At 44.5% G+C, this 26,581-nt stretch overlaps 1 protein-coding gene across 2 annotated transcripts in view; it reads right to left on the reverse strand.

The window, feature by feature from the left end:
- Positions 1-22,171, reverse strand: part of Ahr (aryl hydrocarbon receptor) — a 55,908-nt gene extending 33,737 nt beyond the window's left edge. For both annotated transcript variants that reach the window (XM_052738343.1, XM_052738342.1), the window contains exons 1-2: positions 22,021-22,171; positions 8,992-9,179 (exon numbers count right to left, since the gene is read on the reverse strand). In XM_052738343.1, the coding sequence (XP_052594303.1) occupies positions 8,992-9,179; positions 22,021-22,082 (250 nt within the window). In that variant the 5' untranslated portion in view covers positions 22,083-22,171. The remainder of the gene's footprint in view (positions 1-8,991; positions 9,180-22,020) is intronic.
- Between the last annotated feature and the right edge of the window lie 4,410 nt (positions 22,172-26,581).

The following is a 26,581-nucleotide window of genomic DNA, read 5'->3' on the forward strand; positions in this document are numbered from 1 at the left end:
CAAACCTGGGTCATCTGGAAGAACGGTAAGTGCTGTTAGCTACAGAGCCATTTCTGCACCCCTACAGTGTGTTCCTCTGAGGCACGGTGGGGACTACATCTGTGCTTGTGATAGCAGTTTGGGAAAGTTACTGTTTTTTAGCAGATCATTTTCAAAATGCAAATGGCTTTAAAAGTTAGTTCCATTCTGAATTTCAAGTGAAAACTCATTTCCCAAGATCTAGGTATCACACTTCATGTTACCCATTCAGTTAGATGCAGTTCTTCTGTGTAGTCCCTCCCTGCATTAATGCAACAAAGGCAGAAGTGTCTGTTAGTCTGGGGCTTTTGATAGGGCCATTAACCTTACTGTGTCACACTGTCATTTACATACAAGAGTGAAATTTAAACACGACTTTGAAATGCAGAATGTGACTAATAAATTATACCAGTTACTGTGAAACTTTCACAGACAGTAGAGTCACCTGGAAGCATATTAATTCAAAGACTGGTCCTTGTCAACTTCGGACTCAGGAGCCCGAAGACGGCATCCACAGTTTGCACCGACAATTCCCTGGCAACACTACACACCACACGCCTCTCTCTGAAGACCAGTGACAGACTATCTGGACTTAGGAAATGGTTTAGAAATCTTCCGGGTTCCCATTTTTTCTGAAGTTATTATAGGCTTAGCACGTACATTTACTAATATGAACATTCGGAGATAACCTCAACAATTTTACCAAGGCAGCACCCCATTAAAGCTGACCCACGGGGTGAATACACAAACACACTATCCATGGCTCACAGCCTCCCAAACAAGTAACAGCTCTCTTCTCTGAGCATATCTAGACTTGAGCAATGTGCCATTTCTAACAAGAGAAAACATCAGGGGCAAGGTATGGCCACCTACTCCACTAAGAGATTGTGAAGAGCTCATTAGCCAAGTCCCACTTGAGTTAAAGTGCAGCATCTCTTCAACACAGGAGTTCTTAGGGGACATTAACTCTGGGTCCCTAAAGGTCTCTAGACATATTCAGTCACAACAAGGAAGTTCTCCATTAAAACAAACTGTCCATATCCCATAAGAAATGAGTATAGTTTACATGACAACAATTTTAATTATAGAATTCACTCACAGAGTCCTTCCTTTCAGCCTCAAGCCATTTCTGACCTCAGAGCAGGAAAGCCTTGTGACTGTCCACAATGTGGCACAGGAAGATGAAAGGTCCTCTCCAAAGAAAACACTAGTCCACGGAGTGACGAGTGACGTGTGCCTCCTCAGCCTGCTCACTCCCATCCTAAGGCACAGATCCTCTGCTGTGTGCTTCCTCCACGGGGCAGAGGAGACATGACCAGGAATCACTGGAATGTTCTGTCACACGACAATAAGACGCACCCCACATCATGTAGGAAAATGTGAAGCAAGAAAAACAAGTTCACAGTGGACAACTGAGGTTCATTAAACACCATTTCCTCACTCCACTCCCTGTCTTCCCTTTTGGAATGGTGGTGTATCGTCTATACCATTGTATGTTGGAAGTCTGAGATCTGCCTTTTTGTTTTCATTTTAAAGAGGGTTACAGTTAAAATATTAGCTTGAGTCTCAGAGGAGACTTTGGACTTTTAAATAGTGTTGACATTGTGAAAGACTAGGTTGACTTTTGAAGTTGGACTGAATGCATTTTGGATTATGCTATAGCTACAAGCTTATGGGGGTCAGGGAGTGGACTGTGGTGGTTTGAATGAGAATGGCCCCATAGGCTCATGTATTTGAATGCTTGGTCCCCAGTTGGTGGAACAGCTAGAGAAAGATTAGGAGATGTGGCCTTGGTGGAGCAGGTGTGGCCGTGGTGGAGTAGGTGGGTCACTGAAGGAGGGCTTGGAGGTATCAAACGCCGACACCAGGCCCAGTCTTTGTCTCTCTAATGACAACTTACGGATCAGGTGTGAGCTCTCTGCCACTGCTCAAAAGTCATGGTGCTGCCTTCGGCCAAAGTGATCATGGACTCACCCTTGAAACTGTAGGCAATCTCCCAGTTAAATGTTTCTTTTATGAGCTGCCTTGATCATGAAGTTTTATCACATACATAGTAACCCTAAGACAATGTCTAAATGCAGAGCAATTTGAACAAATTATTTATCTTGAAATTTTTAATAGGTAGTAAGAAAACTTCACTCAAACTATAAATGCCAAAATTATTCTTCTTAAGAATAAATTGTTAGCCTGGAGTGGTGGTGGTGCACACCTTTAGTCCCAGCACTCAGGAGGCAGAGGCAGGCGCATCACTAAGTTGGAGGCCAGCCTGGTCTACAGAGCAATTTCCAGGGCAGCCAGGGCTACATAGAGAAAGCCTGTCTCGAAAAACCTAAATAGACAAATAAGTAAAAATAAACTGTTACCCTTAATGAGTTGGTCATCAAGAATCATAGTATCTCCTGTTTGGTGACTGTGTAAGAGATATGAACCAGGAGAAACACCTTCCTGTTAAAGTCAGTCAATTCCAAGACCTGGATGCAGCCACTCAAATCCTAGTCTCCAGAACTAAACTCCAAGTGATCACAGTCATTGAACTTCTTGAATATTTTCTGCATCAGACATAATAGATAATAGTTTCAAATAAACCACTTCAAACTTCACCCTACCTACAACATGACTAAGCAGTACTAAGTACTTAAAAGTTGAACTCTGGGATGTTTCCACTAACTAGGAATGGATAAATATTAATGTTTACCTAACATCCAACTGCTGCTTTACAGACAGTAGTGACAGCGCAGTCATGGCTCCCAAGTTTAAGAAGATCAATTCGAGCCGGATTATTTGAACTTGCAATAAATAGATGTATTTTCTTGGAAAAATATCTATTGTTATAGTAAAACTTGAGTTTCCTTTCTAGCAAGATTGTATGATTACTCGTTTATATTGTTCTTTCCGCAGGAATTTACACACCCCCTGTTTGCATCCTGTTATTCATTTGAGCTTCCCTTCGCTCCGCTACACAGTTTCCTTAATAGAGGGACGGTGAGACCAACCATGGACCGGCAGCCTCAGGACGGTCGGAAGCTCCACATCACCTGGTTTGCACAGCACTGTTCTGTGCATGCAGGTACTAAGCTCTACTCTGACACACTGCGGGACCCCTGATGGCCCACAGAAGATGTGTGGACATCTTGGTTTTAACTGATTTTTATGCCCCTCACTTTCCATCTAACTGTGTTCCTATACGGAACAGCTCAAGATACTGCTCAAAGTGTATACGCACCATTTTAACCACCACCACCCCCACACACATACACACTTTATAATCTTCCTGAAATTTTGTATATTTTGGTTTTTCCTTTCAAAGGCAAAGCAAACAACTTTTAAAAACTAGCCCTGGGCATAGTGGAGGCCAAACTAAAACACTGTCACAACTTTTGTGGTACATTTGCTCAAATACTGATTCCTTGGTAAAAGTGACCGAATCAGCATAGAACAAGCATTCTCTAGGAGGCATATTTTAACAAAATTTCCAGCTAAGTTTTACGCACACTTAAGTGTGAAACCAGTAAGATGGTCTAAAATTAAGGATAATATAATTGATGAGGAATAATATAAATAGGTATTAAACCTGAATAAAAACCCAACTAATTAATGAAGGGCTGAAAAAATACTTTAAACATGCCTGGCACACTACAGCTTTGCTAATACGGCAGACTTGGGTAACAAGACACATGTCTACACATGCATGTGTGTAAACATAAATATATCTTAAGCAATCATATATCTTAAAGATAGTGATTATGTAATGCTTACATGGCATAGTAATTAATCTAAGTAGCTTTAGTGTCATCTCCTACTTTTAAACAGGGGACAATATATATTTTTTCTTACATATACACACACAAACATACATTATTTTACAAACACACACACCAACCATTTCTCGGAGTTGAGACACAAGCCCCCTGCCCTGGACATGCAACTCTCCAAGGGCAGAGATACCTCCCAGGTCAGGGATGAGTGAGGGGATCGGGTGCAGCAGCAAGCACGGGGTTCATGCAGACACTGAGGTCAGGGACAGAGCCGTGAGGATGGGGTGCATGCAGACATTGAGGTCAGGTGCAGAGCTGTGAGGACGGGGTGCATGCAGACACTGAGGTCAGGTGCAGAGCCGTGAGGACGGGGTGCATGCAGACACTGAGGTCAGGTGCAGAGCCGTGGCACATGCACAAGGTTACACAGCGGTGGCTCCAAAGTGGCCGCAGTATCTGCCCTCAGTCAGTGACCGATCCTGCAGGTCCAGGGCTCCTAACAAGCCCCGTCAGGGCTGATGCTGCGTGTCTGGAGACGGCACTTTCAAGAGTCAGAGATAAGCACAAGTTCTCCGGACTTTGCAGAGAGGGGAGGCCACCACAGAGAGGGACGCTCCAACACACCGCTGAGCACTGCACAGGGAGCCAGGATGAAGGGCGGAGTAGATGGAACTGCTATGAAACTATGCATGATCTCACTACTGTGGGGTCAGTGCTATGCATGATCTCACTACTGTAGGGTCAGTGTGCACTGCAGATCTCATGGAATCACTACTGTAGGGTCAGCGTGCACTGCAGACCACATGGAATCACTACTGTGGGGTCAGTGTGCACTGCAGATCTCATGGAATCACTACTGTAGGGGTCAGTGTGCACTGCAGACCACATGGAATCACTACTGTAGGGTCAACGTGCACTGCAGACCACATGGAATCACTACTGTAGGGTCACTGTGCACTGCAGATCTCATGGAATCACTACTGTAGGGTCAGCGTGCACTGCAGACCACATGGCATCACTACTGTGGGGTCAGTGTGCACTGCAGATCTCATGGAATCACTACTGTAGGGGTCAGTGTGCACTGCAGACCACATGGAATCACTACTGTAGGGTCAGTGTACACTGCAGATCTCATGGAATCACTACTGTAGGGGTCAGTGTACACTGCAGATCACATGGAATCACTACTGTAGGGTCAGTGCACACTACAGACCACATGGAATCACTACTGTAGGGTCACTGTGCACTGCAGACCACATGGAATCACTACTGTGGGGTCAGTGCGTACTACAGACCACATGGAATCACTACTGTAGGGTCAGTGTGCACTGCAGACCACATGGAATCACTACTGTGGGGTCAGCGTGCACTGCAGACCACATGGAATCACTACTGTAGGAGACAGTGTGCACTGCAGATCTCATGGAATCACTACTGTAGGGGTCAGTATACACTGCAGATCTCATGGAATCACTACTGTAGGGTCAGTGTACACTGCAGATCACATGGAATCACTACTGTAGGGTCAGTGTGCACTGCAGACCACATGGAATCACTACTGTAGGGTCAGTGTACACTGCAGATCTCATGGAATCACTACTGTAGGGGTCAGTGTACACTGCAGATCACATGGAATCACTACTGTAGGGTCAGTGCGCACTACAGACCACATGGAATCACTACTGTAGGGTCAATGTGCACTGCAGACCACATGGAATCACTACTGTGGGGTCAGTGCGCACTACAGACCACATGGAATCACTACTGTAGGGTCAGTGTGCACTGCAGACCACATGGAATCACTACTGTGGGGTCAGCGTGCACTGCAGACCACATGGAATCACTACTGTAGGAGACAGTGTGCACTGCAGATCTCATGGAATCACTACTGTAGGAGACAGTGTGCACTGCAGACCACATGGAATCACTACTGTAGGAGACAGTGTGCACTGCAGACCACATGGAATCACTACTGTAGGAGACAGTGTGCACTGCAGATCTCATGGAATCACTACTGTAGGGGTCAGTGTACACTGCAGATCACATGGAATCACTACTGTAGGGGTCAGTGCGCACTGCAAATCACATGGAATCACTACTGTAGGGTCAGCGTGCACTGCAGACCACATGGAATCACTACTGTAGGGTCAGCGTGCACTGCAGACCACATGGAATCACTACTGTAGGGTCAGCGTGCACTGCAGACCACATGGAATCACTACTGTAGGGTCAGCGTGCACTGCAGACCACATGGAATCACTACTGTAGGGTCAGCGTGCACTGCAGACCACATGGAATCACTACTGTAGGGTCAGCGTGCACTGCAGACCACATGGAATCACTACTGTAGGGTCAGCATGCACTGCAGACCACATGGAATCACTACTGTAGGGTCAGCGTGCACTGCAGACCACATGGAATCACTACTGTAGGAGACAGTGTGCACTGCAGATCACATGGAATCACTACTGTAGGGTCAGCGTGCACTGCAGACCACATGGAATCACTACTGTAGGGTCAGCGTGCACTGCAGATCACATGGAATCACTACTGTAGGGTCAGCGTGCACTGCACACCACATGGAACCACTACTGTAGGGTCAGCGTGCACTGCACACCACATGGAATCACTACTGTAGGAGACAGTGTGCACTGCACACCACATGGAATCACTACTGTGGGGTCAGTACACACTGCAGATCTCATGGAATCACTACTGTAGGGGTCAGCGTGCACTGCAGACCACATGGAATCACTACTGTAGGAGACAGTGTGCACTGCAGATCTCATGGAATCACTACTGTAGGGGTCAGCGTACACTGCAGATCACATGGAATCACTACTGTAGGGTCAGCGTGCACTGCAGACCACATGAAATCACTACTGTAGGGTCAGCGTGCACTGCACACCACATGGAATCACTACTGTAGGAGACAGTGTGCACTGCACACCACATGGAATCACTACTGTAGGGGTCAGTGTGCACTGCAGACCACATGGAATCACTATTGTAGGGTCAGTGTGCACTGCAGACCACATGGAATCACTACTGTAGGGTCAGCGTGCACTGCAGACCACATGGAATCACTACTGTAGGGTCACTGTGCACTGCAGACCACATGGAATCACTACTGTAGGGTCACTGTGCACTGCAGACCACATGGAATCACTACTGTAGGGGTCAGTGTGCACTGCAGACCACATGGAATCACTACTGTAGGGGTCAGTGTGCACTGCAGACCACATGGAATCACTACTGTGGGGTCAGCGTGCACTGCAGACCACATGGAATCACTACTGTAGGGGTCAGTGTGCACTGCAGACCACATGGAATCACTACTGTAGGGGTCAGTGTGCACTGCAGACCACATGGAATCACTACTGTACATTGACAGACTACAATTATTAAAACACACACAAAGAACAATGCAATGCAATCAAAGTTGCTCAAACAAAATACATCAAATCCCATAAACATAAATCTGAAGGGAAGTGACTTTCTTGGCAATCTTCTTAGACACACTGCAGATATGAGCAGGTGCTGCCTGGTGACCTGGACGGCCATCATCAGCACCATCTGAGTGTGCAGAAGGGAAAACATCTGCATTTTAACATGATGCCTATCGAGTGATAAGCACACTGCAGTAAACATGCTGCCTCGTGAGGGATAAGCACCCTGCAGTTTGAGAAGCTGGGGTATTTTTTTTTTTTTTTTTTTGGTTTTTCGAGACAGGGTTTCTCTGTGTAGCTTTGTGCCCTTCCTGGAACTCACTTGGTAGCCCAGGCTGGCCTCGAACTCACAGCGATCCGCCTGGCTCTGCCTCCCGAGTGCTGGGATTAAAGGCGTGCGCCACCACTGCCCGGCCGAGAAGCTGAGGTATTGTCCACTGAGATCTCGATATCAACCCATTCACTAAAGTTCGTGAAAGAATATGATGCTTTGAAAAGCATTTCCTTAAGAAATCAATGTTTGATTTATAAACAAAATAAGGTGCTCGGGGACGGCTTTGCAGGGAAGGACTCTTGCCATTTAAGCACGACACCTTTAGTTTCAATCCCCAGAACGCACGCAAAAGATAACGGAGGAATTATTTTACAGGAAAAAAAATGTTAGAACACTAATTTCAAATAGGAATGCCATTTTAAAAATGCTGTGGTGATGAAATACTGGATGGTTAATGTCACAGACATCCCCGGGCTGCTTAGCCCCACATCCAGCCTCGCAGCTGAGTTACAGCTGAAGCACAGGAAGCTCCCTGGAACGATCAAAGGCAAAAGTGTTAATGCACTGTGAAGTGTGAAATCCAGCACTGGTGACTGCCAAATTTAAGTGTTCTTTCTAGGGTTGGGGATTTAGCTCAGTGGTAGAGCACTTGCCTAGCAAGCGCAAAGCCCTGGGTTCGATCCTCAGCTCAAAAAAAAAAAAGTGTTCTTTCTAATTGTAAACCATTTAACTACATTTTCTTGATGCAAACATACACTAATATAAATCAGCAGAGGTCTATATAATTTTGAAAGACTAGATGAATTGACATCCATAAAAACAGAAAATATGGGAACAATATATTAATTACTGTTTTGTGTGTGTGTCAAAGAGAGAATGTGTATGTGTGTGTGTAGGATACAAGTGTACACATCTGTGTGTGCACACATGCAGAGGCCAGAGGGAGACTTGTTTGTCCTTCCCTATCAATGTATGCCTCATTCCCAAGGATGCTCACAACCCTGTAGATAAGCTGGCTGCCAGAAAGGCCCAGAACCCATCTGTCTCTGTCTCCCACCGTACTGGGGATACAGGCCTGTGAGGCAACGCCAAGCTTTTCAGTGGGTATTGGAGGTTTAAACCCAGATCTGCATGTCTGTACAGCGAATACCCTCTTATCCACTCAGTCAGAGCCCAGCCCTAATCACAGTCTTCAAGTATTTTGTTATTTCTTTCTAAAAATGAAGCCTGAATATAACGTCTAAATGTATGACTTTCAAAGAATGATACCATATAGCATTCAAATGGCTATATTTGTCTGAAGAATGAGACAGGAGAGTTAATTTAACAATAGTTACAAATTTAGCTTTGTCACTCAATTTTTTTTTTAATGACAAAAATTAAAACATTTTCACTCATGGATAGTTTTTATAGTCATCAACATTAAAAGAAGTCTATTTAACATTAGTATTTTACAAGTTATTGCTGGAAAAGTCAACCCTGCCTGCTATCTTACCATCAAAGAAGCTCTTGGCCCTTAGGTAGCTGACACTGAGTCTGAGAACTGAGAGTTTGTCCAGCTTGTTAATAACATCTTGTGGGAAGGGCAGCAGGCTGGCCAGACGGTCCAACTCTGTGTTCAGTCGGTCTCTGTGTCGCTTAGAAGGATTTGACTTGATTCCTTCAGCAGGAACTGGCTTTACTCTGAAAAACAAAGAATCCAAAAGCCCTTAGAAAACACAGCAAAATGTCTCCTTAGATGCCTCCAGCAGAATGAACTTTAAAGATCTACTTGGAGTTTGCAAAGATCATGCCCAAATCTTCCTTCCATATCTTAATTAAGAAAAACAGGGGAAGGGGAAACCCTTCATTGGTGTGTCATTAAAAGCTTATAGACTCATGGGGAAATGTTAAATACATCTTACAAAAATGCTTACTCACTTCACATATCTGTAGTGTAGTAACCGCCAATGAACAAGTCTACTAGATTTTATTTTCCCCTCAAAAACAGTAGTTAGTCATTGCCAAAGGAATGGAAATTTCTTTACTACAGTGTATTGAAATCACACTTCTGCAGTCTTCCAGATAAGCAGCCTAGCACTGCTTCCAAGGATGGCAGAAAAGCCAAAAACAGAAGGACTGGCTGCTTCCTGTACACATCCCACTCAAAAACGGCTTCCCCCACCCTTCTGGAACCTGAAGATGCCCCACTACCTACTGATATGGTCCTTAAATACAAACAAGAATAAATCTGAATTCAGGTATTCATGTTTGTTACATGTCAAATATTCTACTTTCACGGCTAGGCTAAATCTATATAGCGATTAGCTTTTATAATGTGCATCTCAATTAAAAAGCCAAGGAGTCCCTGATGATGTAGTATGATGTTCCTTTTAGAGAAAAAAACAAAACAAAACACAAAGAAACAAAGAAAAGAGGTAGACACGGGTAGGAGATGAACCTGAGTTTTACAGAAAGGCCTAATCTGAGATTTCAAAGTAAAAATTAATAACTTACAGTCAACTGACAGATCAGCAGACACCCATGCTAAAAGAGACCATATTAAATGGACTGGTGGGATGGCTCGGTGGGAAAACGTGCCCACCTCCAAGCCTGCGGAACAGAGTTCAATTTCCAGGATCCACACAGTGGAAAAAGGTGAGGGACTGACTCCCTATGCTGTTCTGATATCCACAGGCATACCATGGCCTGCATGTGTGTACACACACACACACACACACACACACACACACACACACACACATTTTAAAAGAAACCAAATAAAATTAGAAAACCAAATAAAATTTTAGACCACATCTCTACACCTTTCCATAAGATCCGTATAACAAAAGCCACTTAGACACAACAAATGAAATTAGTGTCATACAAAGCAGAAATTGACTGGGCAGAATAGCACTAATTTGATTGAAAAGGCATTTTTAGATCATTTATATCTTCAATAATATAAGTGGAAAGAAATATTTCATATAGAAAGATGACGAAAGTTCAGAATTTTAACATGCTTTTTACACTGCTCTAGAAAATTTCTTCAACAATATGTCTTTCTTATATTAGAATTCATACTATTTCTGTAAAAAAAAAGAGTAAAGAGGTATGCAGACAGAAGTCAATCCTCTCTTTAAAGTGTTTGTATAATTCTTCATCAAGCAGAAATTGGTGACTGTTTCCCTACTTCTTTCTCCCAGTCATACGCATACAATCAACTTCAAGTTACAGCTAATTACCATATTTCTCAATTAACCAGCCAAATTTCAATCTTTATTCATAATGTGTATCTACCTCATTCTGTAATTCTCTCTCTAGTGGTTAATTAGAGACTTTGCCATTATTTATTTAGCTATGTCCTATCTTGGACAGTCTAGAAAGATATTAGTCTATTACATTAAAAGCTATGTGGGAGCTCCATAAAATGTGAAACTGCTTGAAAAGGGATCATTCACACACAGTGGGACCTGACCCAGACCTCAGGTGAGGCTGAGGTGACATGTGAAGCCAGGTCTACCTACCTTGTACAGATGCTGACCACTCAGATGGGAAATTAGCACCCAACACCTTTCCTTCATTCTTGTGTTGCAGTTGGGGGACAGGCAACTAAACCAGCGCCCCCACATCCAATGTCTGCATCTGGTGTCTGTTTAAAGCAAAGGAAGGCAGGACCGGTGGAGGTGCCGACTGTAACAGACAGGGGAGTCTGTCTGACGTTTCAGCACAGACATTTCAGAGATGAAGCAGAGCATCACGTGGCTGAAAACGGAGGAAGCAGCAAGCTTCCTCAACGCCATGGTAGAAAACTGGATTCTGACATCTGAAGTTATCTTAAGCTCTGAGCTGGGATCTACCCTATCAGTTCTGTGTTTGACCAAGCTGCCCTTGGTCACAGAGAATATGGACACAGGGCAGGGCTCACTTAAGTTCCAACTCCGTCATGAGAAACTTCTTTCTAAACCATGGATCTAACGCTGTTTCTCTATCATAACTTTTAGTAGCACTGGACCGCTGGTTAACAGAGCCCTTGGTGATCTTCTGGCTTGTATCTGCCCCTTTGGCTCTGCTTTATCTGGCCACAGTCTCCTTTGACCATTATACTCCAGAGCTAAGAAGTCCCTACAGCTATCAGCAAGTACTTTGGTGCTCTCATGCACCTCCTCGTTCTGACTCACTCCCTTCAAGTCTACAATGGAAGACTTTTAAGAAGCCTTTTATGAGCTGCCTTTCAATGGACTGCTATCCTAGCCCCTATCTGCTGAACCTTTCCCAAAATCATTAGGCAACATTCCATTAAGGAATAAGCCATATAAATAACTACATGTGTGTTGAAAGTCTATACTCAATCTGGTCATGCACTCTTAATTGCTTTGCAGTAACAACCATGAAACAATCAGGAGAATAACAAACAGTCGCAAGATCCCTGAGAGGACACAGAGAAGTAACAGTAACCCAGAGCCACAGCCCACACAGCACCGCCGCTCCCTGTCTTGGGATGGCTCCTTGCAGTCATTAACCCTGTACTAGATTCTGAGACTGTTTCTTTACACAAATCAAAAGCGTCTACCATTTAAAGCATTACCATGTACCTTATGTAATGTTTAACATGGGACCAAATTCCCAAAATTATTAAAGTTAGAATTAAATCAAACAGCATATTCTTGTTCACATGTTGCTCTTACTGTGAAAACACAATCATTTCTATATTCTCAGTGCTCAGCATAGTACTTGATACAGACTGGACTCCTAAAGAATCTTTGCTAGCTAGAAGTGTTCAGAGAAGTAATCAGAGTCTGACCCCAGGCTGTGATTAGAGGAGTGAGGAGTACCTAAAGAGAGATTTAAGCCAGATTCAAATATTGGCCAATTACGCCAAACTGATATGCAATGGAAGGGTAAGGAAAACAGAGTAAAGAGTGACTGTAAACAACTTCGAGACTTGCAGGCTAGAAAAAGAACTGATTCCTAATGGGAGGTCCACTGAACAAAATGGCGGCTTGAACAATACTGACATTTAGGGATGGAGCTAAGGAAGGGATGGGCAAAGAGAACAAGAGAAGAGACAGAAAAGGACAAGATTAGCATATATGAAGGTCCCAGCGCAAAGTCAAATGCACAGAAAGGTCTAGAAAGTTTGAGTGAAGAAGGGGTGCTGTGGGATGGGCTGTATGTCAAATGTTCTGATTGGTCAATAAATAAAACACTGATTGTCCAGTGGCCAGGCAGGAAGTATAGGCGGGACTAACAGAGAGGAGAATTGAGAGAACAGGAAGGCGGAGGGAGACACTGCCAGCCGCCACCATGACAAGCAGCATGTGAGGATGCCAGTAAGCCATGAGTCACATGGCAAGGTATAGATTGATAGAAATGGATTAATTTAAGATGTAAGAACTAGATAGCTAGAAGCCTGAGCCATTAGGCCAAACAGTTTAAATAATATAAGCGTCTGTGTGTTTATTTTATAAGTGGGCTGTTGGACTGCAAGGGCTTGGTGGAACCCGGAAAGAAAACTCTCCAGCTACAAAGGGGACCTTTGATTCAGTAATTCAACTCTATGATATGTTTCCCCAGGATTTGAAGCTCTTGAACTATCAGGCAGGTGACACAATACATTTGGCTTAGTTTTCCACTGATAATGAGAAATTTACTAAAATTATTTTATAAAGATATCTCATACATTTTCATACATATGGAAGACACCCAGAATAACATAGAGAGGCAGTAATCCTGTAACAGCAGCACAGACCTGGGGGATGCTAGCATATTTACTCTTCTGTGGTCTTTAAATCTGTACTGCCATGCTTGCCAACCGTTAGATGCTTAAATAAAAGCTGTTCCACACAAGAGAATAACCTGTACGCTTGGATTAAGGAGAAATGAAGTTCAGACATGTGACAGAGAGACTACAAGATGCTGATGAGGCAAAGACACAATTCATGGTTTGTTTAAAGATTAACCTTAAAAATCCTGTCCCCACCTGTCAATCACAGGCTCCAGCTGAGTGCAGGCAAGCAAGCTTGTTTCAGAAGTCCAGCTCACGGTACCTGGTGCTGTGTTTTAATGCCAGAGTGTCTACAATCTCTAAGGACTTACCAGTCTAATATGCATCTGTTAGGCTCCAAGTGGAGAAAAATGAACAATTCGATTTATTCATAAGTTAATGTTATTGGAGGTGTTTGGCAATGCAAACATATGGTTTCAGTAATCCTAGACAACGTGGCGTCTTCTGACACCATTCTAGATTCCAAGCTCACTCTCTTGGCTTTTTCTTCTGCGTCTTGATCTACTCCTACTGCCTCGGTCTACTCACTAGTGCTTACATAGCTCTAAGTCTCGTCCTGTTTCATACTTCCTGGAACCTAGGCTCCCCGTCTCCTTATCTTGTAGGGTGCTACTCTCTACCCAGGAAATCTGAAGTATTTCTCAATAAACCTCTCTACTACACTAGCTACACCCAAGTATTCTTTTGTCTGACTAGCATAATTATGATAAAAAGTCAGATAATAGCAAATACTTCCAAAAATATAAAGAGGTCCACAACATCCATGCATAAATACACTAAAACCATTGAGTTGTACAATTAAAACAGAAGTATTTCCATAATTGAAAGAGCCTTTAAGTAAAAATTTATTTTAAAGCAAATTTTACTTAGAAAATTATTAAACATGCTTTTGGCTTTAGAATGTATAATGTTTATTGATTTATATAGCAATCATTTACATATTGGTTAGCACTGATGCTCGAATTTCTACTTCCTTAATCTTCCTTAAAGATTTTCCTTTATCCTCTCACACAGACTAAGATTAACTGTGCTGTTATTACAGTTACTTTTATGGCCTTGATACAGAACCACAATCTTCTCTTTTTTATTAGATTTAAGTCCTGCCCCATGAGATGGAATCCATACCTGACACTGTCAATGAGCCCAAGAAACTGTGGCTAGATAGATTGTGGGTCCTTGGGGAAAACCTACTACTATTAGTCTGTTCGATGGACATAGCAATAAAATGACTCCTAATGACTTATTGCCACACCCATAGATTAGAGCGTTGCTCACCTCTCATCAGAGAAGCTTTTTGTTTTAGTGGATAGCCATGAGCCGACACCCACAACTAGCAAACATGTAGAAAATAAAGAAAAAGAGGATAAAAAGCATGCTCAACTCTAATTCGGAGGTTTATATGACACCCTTCCCCACAATGTTCAAGGATCTACATGGAAGAAGGGGCGGAACTATCCTAAGAGTCAGAGGTTGTGGGTGACACCAGGGCAGAGAACATATCAACCCCACAGAGACTGTGACAATTTCCAAGGCCTACAGAAGCTCAAGCCAGACAAAACCCCAGCAGGAAGGAGAGGAGGTCAGCCTGAAGTCCCCACCTCCTGCTGAGAAGCTATTGTTATCTGACTGCTGCTTGGAGAAAAAAGTCAAGTTTTCTACACTGGAGTGACACACACCCAGAGTAGTTGACCAAACAATAGATGAGATGGGTTTTAAGGTATAGACAGAGAGGGTATGGGGGAGGTGGGCAAGTAGAGAGGTGGGAGGACCTGGGGAAGAGTTGGGGAGGGGATGAATATGGTCAAAATACATTGTATCAAATTCTTGGAGAAAAACATTTTCTTAAAAAGTGGAAAGCAAGTGAACAAGATACCTGACTATGGCGCGCACGCACGCCCTCGCACACACACACACACACACACACACACACACACACACACACACACACACACAGAGGGGGGGGGAACAATTTCAGATGAAGAGAACACACCCAGCCCTTAACCCCATGCATTCTTCAGTGTGCTCCCCCAGCTCCAGTGCATGGACATTGGTCTCTGAATGAGAATTTCAAATGTGAACCATCATAAACTATGTGCCTAATTCAAAATGACAGGGAGATAGATGGCACGAATTTCATTGCTAGCCTAGTTCAGCTTGCTGTTTTATTTTCCTATAGGAGACAAAAGGCATCCAAGACCTTCTGAGAAGTCACACTGAGTCAGTTCTCTGGCCACTGTGCCATTCTCCAGTTGTGCTGGATTCTGTACTTTCCTGTTGGCTTTAGTTAAAGAGAGGTTTATGTGTAAAAAGCAGGTGCTCACACAAGAAATACATAGCAAAGAAAAAAAAAAGGAAAATGAGATATGTCCTAGAAATGAGAAATGATTCCGCAGGTGATCGTGAGTTCAGGATGAATGCTCTCTCCTCTCTCTCTCAAGCATATGCACATTCTCTTTCAGTATTACCCCGAAAGCCCACATAACAGATCCAATACACCACCATCACCAAGACACGACCTGGAAACTGGTAAGTGGCGATCAACTGGTAGCTGAGTAAAACTCAACACTTACTATGTAGGAAGCTCTGGTCCCTGTGAAGACAAATGTAACAGCTCTGCTTTTCCTACCAGGAGCAAACATATTCTACAGCAAGGCAAACAGGTCTAACGCATCGCTCTGTGATGCAGGTGGTTTAGCAGCGATGGTCAAGAGTTCATAAAGATGACGGCCTCTAAATCAGGGTTAAACAGAAGCAAGACGTTCCGGACTCACAACGGCAGAATACAGCACTTTCTGCAACTATCATCCGCTTTCAGAACTAAGACAAAAAAGGAAAGCAAAGGCAGAAACTGTCTCTCATAAACCTAAGACATTGTACACACATGGAAAAGGATGTGATGATGGAAATGGTGAGAGTTATCAATGGATACCAGTGGAGGAAAATGCAACCACAGAACATTACTTATCGCAGCAACAAAGAATTTTCACACAGTCGAAGAGTGAAGCGCTGAAAACATATTTAATCCCAAACTTGGAGGTGAGGGGAGATGAGGAGAACTCAGGAGAGCTGGGATGCTGAAGTCCTAAAGCATCACAGGCAATGCCCAGTGCACTGGGTGCCAGATGCCACTGCATGTATGCTACTGACTTCTTAAATGTGCATGCATGTTGGAGGGATTCAGTGCAAAACGAGAGAAAGAACAACTAAGAAGCTGAAGAATTAGACAAAGTCAGTCAATATGGAAAGGAGAAAATCCAAAAACCACATCCTACCACTGCACACAAGCACAGTCCCAGCACGCAAGCTCAGCCACCCCCATAATTTGCCTGTAAACATGGTAATATTTTTAAGTAAAATACACAGATACAGGCATGTTTCATAGATAACCAATGGAAGTAATTCATAAAAATCTTATAATTTGACCCTATATCTGAGTGTAACACATGGTTCAACCTTAAGAGGATCTATACACCTTTGTGCCCCCAAATTCTACCTAGAGAGGTTTGTCCTATGGCAATAACACATTTATATAAGAATTTACAAATATCCAGGGTATTCTCTGAAACACCAGTTAAATTACTGAAATGTTAGAAGTGGCATACGCCCCCTATAAAGGAAGACACTGAAGCTACTCCACAGAACACCACACGGTTATTAAAAACGCTTTCCAGGGAGAGGTCTGTAACAATGCAGGAAGCTGGGGGAAGAGTCTAAGAAGAAAAGACACGAACACAAAAGTCAGAGATGAACAAGCGCAGCCCAAGTCCTGAAATGGCAGCTAAGTGTTTTCAGCCTTAATGCTATTCAGAAAGACGCAGAGGGTAACAAGCCATCCCCAGCAGAGGCCATCATGCTCACGGATCAACCTATTCACCTAGGCCGTCCTGCCCTGTGGTAAGAACATTATGTGTGGAGCCAACAACTAGAAATTCAATGCCCAAAGTCTGGTTTTTCACTTACTACATGAACCAACTTTGAATGCGAACCTTAGGTCCCAGTGACATGACAGAAATAATAATACTATTTCCATAGCACTACTTTAGAAATGAAATTAGAATGTATATGGAAAACTATGTGTTCAATGCTCCTCTCAGAGGATACTGAAAAAAGAAAACAGGTTTTTTTGTTTTTTTGTTTTTTTGCTATATTACACTGCTAAGCAAAACAAAATTTTTAAAGAGGTTAGAAGTAGAAGAGTACTGTTAAGATTTGCAGTGTCCACTTCTAGGAAAGGTGTTAGCTAAACAGAGGAAGAAGCCTGCACTGAGTTCACTGGCTGGGAATGGGAGAGTCAGCCATGTCTGTGAGTGCCGCCTCGGGTAAGAGAACAGGCCTTCACTTCGGTCTCCGCAGCACTAAGAGAACAGGCCTTCACTCCTCGCCAGCAGCACTAAGAGAACAGGCCTTCACTCCTCGCCAGCAGCACTAAGAGAACAGGCCTTCACTCCTCGCCAGCAGCACTAAGAGAACAGGCCTTCACTCCTCGCCAGCAGCACTAAGAGAACAGGCCTTCACTCCTCGCCAGCAGCACTAAGAGAACAGGCCTTCACTTCGGTCTCCGCAGCACTAAGAGAACAGGCCTTCACTTCGGTCTCCGCAGCACTAAGAGAACAGGCCTTCACTCCTCGCCAGCAGCACTAAGAGAACAGGCCTTCACTCCTCGCTAGCAGCACTAAGAGAACAGGCCTTCACTCCTCGCCAGCAGCACTAAGAGAACAGGCCTTCACTCCTCGCCAGCAGCACTAAGAGAACAGGCCTTCACTCCTCACCAGCAGCACTAAGAGAACAGGCCTTCACTCCTCACCAGCAGCACTAAGAGAACAGGCCTTCACTTCGGTCTCCGCAGCACTAAGAGAACAGGCCTTCACTCCTCGCCAGCAGCACTAAGAGAACAGGCCTTCACTTCGGTCTCCGCAGCCTTCCAGTTTAGCAGACCTTCTGTTTTCTGGCTTAGCTGAGGACAGCAGTGGAGGAGACGGTCCTGCTATTCTTAAAAGAACCTTGACTGGGGAAGGGAGAGGGAAAGGACATGAAGTGGGGGGCAGGGGAGAACCCAGGATGAGCTGCAGGAGGGGAAGAATAAGATCAAAATATACAGTATGAAAAGAAATAACACAGACTAACAACAGCAAAGACTCTGACCCGACTAACATCAGTGAGAAACTAGGCCTTTTCTAATAGTTTGGATCTGTGGGTGCTTCTGTTCAGTTTGATGTGAGCCCCTGCGCTTAGATCCAGCCATGGGTTAATTAATGTGAGGCGTATCCACAGCCTCAACACAGACGCTCTCGCAATAACACTACTTCAGAGAAAATGATAAAGAGAAAGATCTGGAAGGACCTTTTAATTTTCAGTGCTCTCTGGAAGAGGGCACCACACCGTAGTTCTGTGGAAAAATTAGTATTACATAATGTAACAAACTTTCAGTGAGGGTTAGCACATAGGTGAGGCCCACAGTGTCTTAACAGAGTGAAGGGCTTCCACATTCCTTCAGCATCACCAGCGCATCAATAAGGTAAAAGCTGTTATTGACGAGCCTCGGCGGCAGCTCGTGGAACTCTTGAAGGCCACTATCCTGACACCCGATGATGGCTGTCTTGATTATCACCACTACTGTCTCATCTTCAAATGCAGATTTTCCTTACTGAACAACTATTTGCTAACAAGTTTTACTGATTTTCTAGAAACATGACAAGCTAAAATAGCAGTAAGACCATTTCTGTCTTAAAGCTGCAAAAAATATATTTAAAGAATAATCATTGCACAGTAGGTTTTTTCAGCCATCTTCATGAGATGGAAAAACTAAACAAATACACAAAACATTTTCCTTTTCAAAGAGAATAAGCAAGAACAGGATTTAAATGAAAACATTTGTTCATTTTCTGGAGCTGACTTACTAAGTATGGGACAGCGAGCTAAGAAATGTTGCAGAAGATTCTACTCTTGGGGCAGTCTTTGACATTTTGTCCTTGAAGATGAAGATATGGGCTGGATACAAGGCTGCTCCGAGTCTTTTAATTTTCTAACTTTCATTGCACCAAAGAGGAAGGAAACAATTATTCACAGTCAACTGCATGCAGGACACTGTACTGGGATCAAACTGAACACATTTCAAATTTAGTTCCTACTAAAGATAATTGCCATGGTGAGACCAGCCACTAGAGGGCGCTCATTTTGCCTCCAGATCCTCATTAGAAGACTTCAGGTTAAAATCATGTCACCTACTTTACTCCAAATTCTCACGGAACTGCATATTTAAAGGGGCATTTTTAAAAACCGTACAATAATGGTGCATATGCTCTCTGAGTTAAAAAAAAAAGCTATCCTGTAAAGGGTCCAAGTTAAGTAAAATGAGAAAGCATGGCCAACCCAAAGATGTGTTTTCCCTGAAGTTGAGGGGTATTTGGAGCCTCACTGAACACAACCTAGTATGTTAACTTAAAGATTCACACTAAAGTTTAATAACCTAACTGTTAAGAGTGAACTTAGATTAAGTGCATTATAAAGTTAACTAGTTTCCATTCAGGGGAAAACGTAAGAACTTTGACTAGATAATCTAACTCCCAACACTGAGCTCTTGTACAAAGCAAGTTGGTGACCTTTAAAGCCCTGAAAGGTTACAGTCAATCCACAGTGCTCAGTCAAGATCGGATAAACTGCAGCTACCAACCAAGTAAAAAAACCTAAGTGAGTGGGGGCAACAGTTCAGTTATAAGAAATTATCAAATACAAGTATATCACAGTGTGAGGGATGTAAGAAAAATACTGAGACAGTAATAAAAGTTGTATCTTAAAGGGAAGTGTTGTTAAAAAGGAAGCTCTCTTTATTAACTAGAAACAAAAAACATCAAACGTTATCACGAAGAAAAACTAAGATAACAAACTTTGTATAGAAAGCAGTTTATGTCCTTAAGTGACACAATGAAAATAGGTCACTTAAAAACCCACAAGGCGCTTCAGATCTTTATGTCCATCTACATAAAATCGGAGATACGGCCATTTCACCTCGTGCTGAGTTAGTACTGAAAACAGGGAACAGGCACTTGAATGCCTCTCAAACTTTAACCATCAGGAACAAAGTCAAATTGAGCAAATACATTTTAATAAAAGAAACCATTTTACGAAACAGCAAAGCTTTGGAAGCCAGGGTCCTCGGAACTACTGAGGTAGAAAACTGCTGAGTCAGCAATATTGGCATCCGCTCCCCTATACTGTAAAACTTCCAAATTCTGGTCCGACTATTTACACACAAACATCTTCTCTCAATACTAACTTATAAGTCGAGATATTGAGAGGGCCAGGCAAATATCATGACAGGCTCCGAACCTAGTTAAGAACTAGGCCTCAGTTTCTGCAGGTACTAAGCCTGTGCCAAACTTCTACCTCCCCCACTCCCCAACAGGTGATAACCAAATAAGGACAGAACCTGGGGTTTGTCCAGACTTGCCCAAGAATGGAAAAGCTAGAGCCTTAGCCCACCCCTGCAATCCCTAACCAATTAGAAACATACTAATATGATTGCCAATTGAGTAAAAAAAAAAAATTGTAGTTAAAATGACCTAACTGCCCTAGGAACTCCCCTTAGCTGTGCTTAAAAGGAGCCCACACGTTCCTCCCTGGGTCGTGGCCATTTTGTACAGGTGAGCGGCCCCACATGAGCGCAGTATAAATAAACGCTCTTACTGACTGCATCGTGACTGGAGGTCTTTAGGGGACTTCTGGCAGACCCTAACAATATGAGAAACTAGGACAGGTGAAATTCTTCAAGGAAATTAAAATTCACAAATAACAACTTCTAAGCTAGCAACTGGTTGTAAACAATATGTAAATCTTAAAATGTTATTTTTCTGGTTCACTTGTGTGATAGATAAGTCAAGTTTTAAGCAAAATGCACATTACGGATTGTCTGGTAGTGTTCCTAAAACTATTTATGAAAAACTGGGCAATGGTAAAACTTGTAGAAACTGCAAGATATTGTGAATAAATGCATACAATACAGCCAACTCCTAAATGGAAACCTGTCTCAAGCATGGGTCTCTTTTTCTGGGGAAAATTATTTAGAAGTATTTCCCAACTCACACATCGAAACAAAGTCCAAAGGCTGTAATCACCCTGTTAGAATTGGCAAGACTTTTTAAGTGAGGGGAAATGAATTACAGGTAGACGCTGAGAATAATTTATAAGTAAGTCCAGTTCCTCCTCCTCTTCTTTTTCTTCTCCTTTTAATTTTATAGGCCCTAAACCTACTCCAAAAGGAGGAAGAAAGCTTCACCGAAGGGTGGCTAAGAATGCCACCAAGCCACCGGGACACCTGCCCGCTGCACACTCTGCTCCTCTACAGAGCGCTGCAAAACGGCTGCCTAGTAAGTAAACGAGATAGCAAAACAGAAAGCTAGTTGTTGAGAACAGAAAGGAATTCCTTCAGAGGCACAGGACCCCCCTCCTTCAGACCCAGCACCTCGCCGCAGCGAGCTGTCGTCTACCAAGGATCCTACATGTCCTCTACAGCTCACCAAGGTGGCGATCTCGAGTGGAGGATTTCAAGACAGGCTTAGCTAAATAATCCAGAGCGGCACTAGGTAGGTCAGACCTGTCAACGAATCAGGGCCAGCGAAGGTCACCGAACTGCGCGGGTGCGGTGCCCGGAGCGGGGATGGGTTTCACATGCACGGACTGGACCCGGCTCCCGGTTGGCAGCACGCGTGGGGACCTCCCGCACCCGCCGAGCGCGCCGGCCGGCCCGCCGCCGTCACTCACGTTTTCTGCACCGGCTTGCGCCGCTTGCGGCTGGCATAGGTGATGTTGGCGCCGCTGCTCATGGTGCCCGCGCCCTGCCCGCTCCACCTGCGTCCCGGAGGCGGCGCCCGGCCCGCGCTGCGCCCAGGTGAGCCGCCGCCGCCGCCGCCGCTGCCGCTGCCGAGGGCGGGACCGACCGCGACGCGCAGGTGCGGGCCACCGACCGAGGGGACGCGGGGCTGCGGGGGCTGGCCGCGGAGGAGGAGCCCGCACCCTCGCCGCGCCGCGTCCCGGGGGGCCAGGAGGCAGCGGCCGCGGAGCTCAGGGGCTTCCCGGCTCCCGCCGTGTGCCGCCGCCGCGCCGCGCAGAGCCCCGCTCCGCTGCCGCCGCCGCCGCCGCCGGGCCCGTCCACCAGCCCGTCCGCGCGCTCGCCCCGGGCCGAGCCTCTCCGGAGCACGCGTGGGGCACCGCGCGTCGAGGGGAACCGCACACACGCGCTGCCGCCCGCCGCGGACCGGCTCCTCCGCAGCCGCGACCCTGCGCGGCCCGGCCCCGCCCCCGGCCCCGCCCCACCTGCTCGGCCCCGCCCCTCGCGGCTCCCAGGGGGGCCCCACCCTCATCCCAGCACGTGATGACGCAGGACGCAGTGACTCCCTGCCTTAGCCATCTTGCAGAGGTTCTGGGTTTGGGCCGGTCCTCGCCCTGTACCTGTTTTCCAGCCTAGAAGGGGGTGTGAGGCCAGATTAGGCCTAGGCAGATTCCCCTGTAGCCAGACATGGAGATGTACCAGGCAAAGAGCTTAGCTCCTCCTAGGGCTGAGTCACCTCATTTTTGGCAAAGGATTACAACAAGCTGGTAGATAAATACTGCGACCAGAGAGCGTTCTAGTGGGGAAGGCTTCAGAAATGCCCTGCAAAGTCAAGGCCTCTAAGCTAGAGCTTTATAGTCCTTCCCTCCCACTTTTACTGTACCTCTGCAGTAGACAATAAAGTATCTTTTCCTCGAAAGTAGCATAGGAGTGCTGAGGCATTGGAGGATGGGCACCAAGTCTGGTGTGATCAGTGGGGCTTTTGTTGGTAGTCTGGTAGAGCTGGGGAGAAAAACTGGAGTGGATATCCAGAATTTCTAGGAAAAAATTCCTAAAGCCTTGATAAAGAATTTGAGTTTCAGTCTGTAGGCAATGGAAGGCTTTTAAAGGTTTAATTTGGAAGATGATGTTCCTGCTGTCTCAGGAAAGTTCCTGTGGGAAACTGAAAATTCTGTTACTGGGGAGCAAAATGGATGAAGAAAGAGTCGTTGGAAAATTGATGAAGTGGTCCCAGGTCCAAGACCGCAGTGGGGATGACGAACAGAGCAGAGATGAAGGAGGGAAGATAGTTGTTAACCTCAAGAGAACAGAGGCAGAGAAGTGCATTTGGGAGTCAGGGAGGTGATGGTGGAGATGGAGAGGAAGTTTGATTTGTTTTATAGATTTTGGGGAGGTATTAGAAGAGAGGCTATACAACAGCGAGGGAAAAGGATGTATCTGGAAAACTAAGACGCACAAATGGTGGCAAGGTTGTAGAGAAAGAAAGGTTGTTAATCACTGCGATGGTTGTGTAAACTGGTCCAGCCACCATGGAACTCTGTGTGGAGTTTCTCCACCGATTAAAAACAGCTACAATATGGCCAGCTATACTACTCCTGTGTACATACCTGAAGGACTCTCAGTCATAACAGCTTAAGATGTGGACCTAGGCTAGATGCGCTTCAAAATGTGGAATTTTATTGGACCATACGGAAAAAGAGATCACGACATTTGCAGGTAAATGAATGGAATCGGAAATTACTATGCTCAGCATGGTAGACACAGAAGGACAAATGCCTCATGTTTCCTCTCTTGTAGGTCCTAGATTGTGATGTTTATACATGAAACTAGAAGAGGGAAATGAGAAAGGAAAAGGAGCTGTTGTGGTGGGGTGAGAAGAGGAAATAAGAGGATAAATACATATGACTTGAAAGCAGAAGAGGGACTCCTGGGGGACAGGAGGAGCAGCAGGCATGGGGCGAGGAGCTGGGGGAGTCAACAGAACCGGAGCATGAAAATGCATGCATTTCATTAAGCCCATTGATTTGTATGCTAAGTTTAGGAACAAGGTTAAGAGTTAAAAGTAATAGTTTTCCCAGCCATGTTTCTGGCTGAGTAATAAGGACACACACTACCAGGAAGAAATTATAAACTTGGCTTCATACTTCTTAGGATTGAAATATATCTAAGCCATCTAAGAAAAGATGTTGAGTGGGCCAACTCAAGAAGCACAAGCTGGAGCCATGGTTTAGAAGTCGTTTACGGGTGGACAGTGAAGAAGAGAGCACAGTGCTGCTGCCCTGGGAAAACTGCAAAAGGACCGCCAGGACTGGGGACTCAGGAGCCCCACACTGGAGTGCTGGGTCTGGCTGGGTCCAGGGGGAGCAGAAGATGAAAGCAGGCCTGTAGATTCAACTGCTTGGAAGACAGACAAGAGAACCCAGATTCAGGGACCAGTCTGAACTGTGTTGTGAGGGCCCATTATTAATTATTAATTAGCAATAATATGGGGAGGTTAGTGAATGCTACTTCTTCAGAAAAGGGGAGGGAAGTTGACTGTAGGGAAGACAAAGGGCAATAAGGAACGGTAGATATTAGTGGGAAAGTACCAAAACGAGATCAGGGCTGTAGCGGACCTGCTGACAGCCGAGGTGGCCGAGGCGACCAACGCTTCAGGTGCTTTTCAAAGTCCTCCATATCTTCTCATGGGAACCAGGGCCTTCGTGATTCACACCTGTCATCCCAGCACCTGCTGTGCTGAGGCAGGATGGTGGCTACAAGTTCAAGGCCAGTCTAAGCAAGGGAGTATGGTTTTTATCTTAAGAGGGGAGGGGCACAAAAAGAAATGTGGAATCTCTGAGTGTCCAGTGTCCTTACAGAGTCAGACTATGACCTTCATAAGGTCTTGCAGGTGATCCAACTGTTTGAGGTTGAGTCCTGTGTAGTGGGTGGAGGGAGAGAGGATGCATGAGTGAGACAGAGTAGACTGGTAAAGTTTATAATGGAAATGCTACAGGGAGGGGATTTAGCCTGAGCTGTGGAGGGTGGGTATGCCCTGTGGTTGGTAGTTTTCATTTTTTTAATGTAGCTTGCATTAGAAGTGATCTGGGAAGTGGCAACAGGAAGATGGGCATTAGCGCTGCGTCCCTGATGCGTCCCTGAGCCTCCCAAGCAACACGGCACTGTGGGGGGACCTATCCTACTGAGAGTTGCCTTTTACTTAAAGCAATGAATTAGGTGAATGGAGAAGGAATGAATGAATAGATAGATAGATAGATAGATAGATAGATAGATAGATAGATAGATAGATAGATAGACAGACAAAGAAAGAAGACCATTTACATTGATCAGCAAACCAAGGGCACAGACAAAACATCTCCATGTTACCTTTTCTTCCATTTCTTCACCTGCATAGATGGAACACAATCATTCTATCCCAACATGTATTAAGTGGAAAAGAATAACTTCCTCTTAAAACAGCAACCTAAAGTGTAAACCACACGAAGCAGTCTATTGACTGGACAGGTCACAGCTCCTCTACAGCAAGGGGTTGTGCTAAACTCTTGGTGGTTTGTTTGTTTGTTTTTTAAGTCATTTTAAGATGGTGGTTATTTTCCTATCATACTTTCTGTGTTGGGTTAAAACATTATCTAGGAGTCGTATCGTGCTATGTTCTCATATTCAGTCTTAGGTCATCAATTTTTGTATAGCCAAAATTAGCAGTCTAATGTTCACACCCAAACTTCAGGAATCCATTTCTTTTCAGTAATGACAGTATAAGGTCTCCTTAAGAGTTTGTGTTCTAATAAAGCCAGTCTTTACCGAGAGCTATTACGAACAACAGTATAAAACAGCTGACACTTTCTCGAAAACAGTGCTTCCAGTTACCACTGCAGAGTATGGCTCTCAAATTGTCATTTGTGGCCACCTACAAAGATTTTCAGTTGCCTGTCATCAAGTAACATGATATTTTTCTTGCAATAATTTGTTCATAAGAATTCATTAACACCCAACTCCTTTGCCCAGTATGAGAACAGCGTGCTTTAGGAATATTATAAATATAGTTATTCTATGAAGGAAGGAAAATAACTAAAATAAATAATCCTAAGCCAATTCTGTATCAATACTGGTGTCCATCCCTGTCACTAATGTATTTAATTCCTGCAAGAAGCCAGACACTGTGATACAGGAGCAATGACAGACAGGCTCCCTCAGAGAGCCCACCTTGTAATAGAAGCGAAAACAACTAATCAAGGAGTTGCATATGTAACTGTGCAACTGCGTTTTTCATGCGTGCTTTGAGGAATACTACGGAATGGGTCACGGGTGTGCTTGATTCGTCTGGGGCAGTCACTCTGAAGCAGCTAAGCTCAGTCTCACAGTGAGAATGGGTATTTTGCAAGTGTAGAGGGGAAGGAAGGCTATTTCAAGCAGACCAGCATTTGTAACACTTGCTTTTTTTCCTCCTCCAGTTCTGTAGCTCTTTACCACCTGCCTTCAGAAGTACTGACCACA

The sequence above is a fragment of the Peromyscus californicus genome, unplaced genomic scaffold (genome assembly GCF_007827085.1).
Source record: "Peromyscus californicus insignis strain IS unplaced genomic scaffold, ASM782708v3 Scaffold_15__1_contigs__length_86483966, whole genome shotgun sequence".
In the NCBI taxonomy this organism is placed as follows: domain Eukaryota; kingdom Metazoa; phylum Chordata; class Mammalia; order Rodentia; family Cricetidae; genus Peromyscus; species Peromyscus californicus.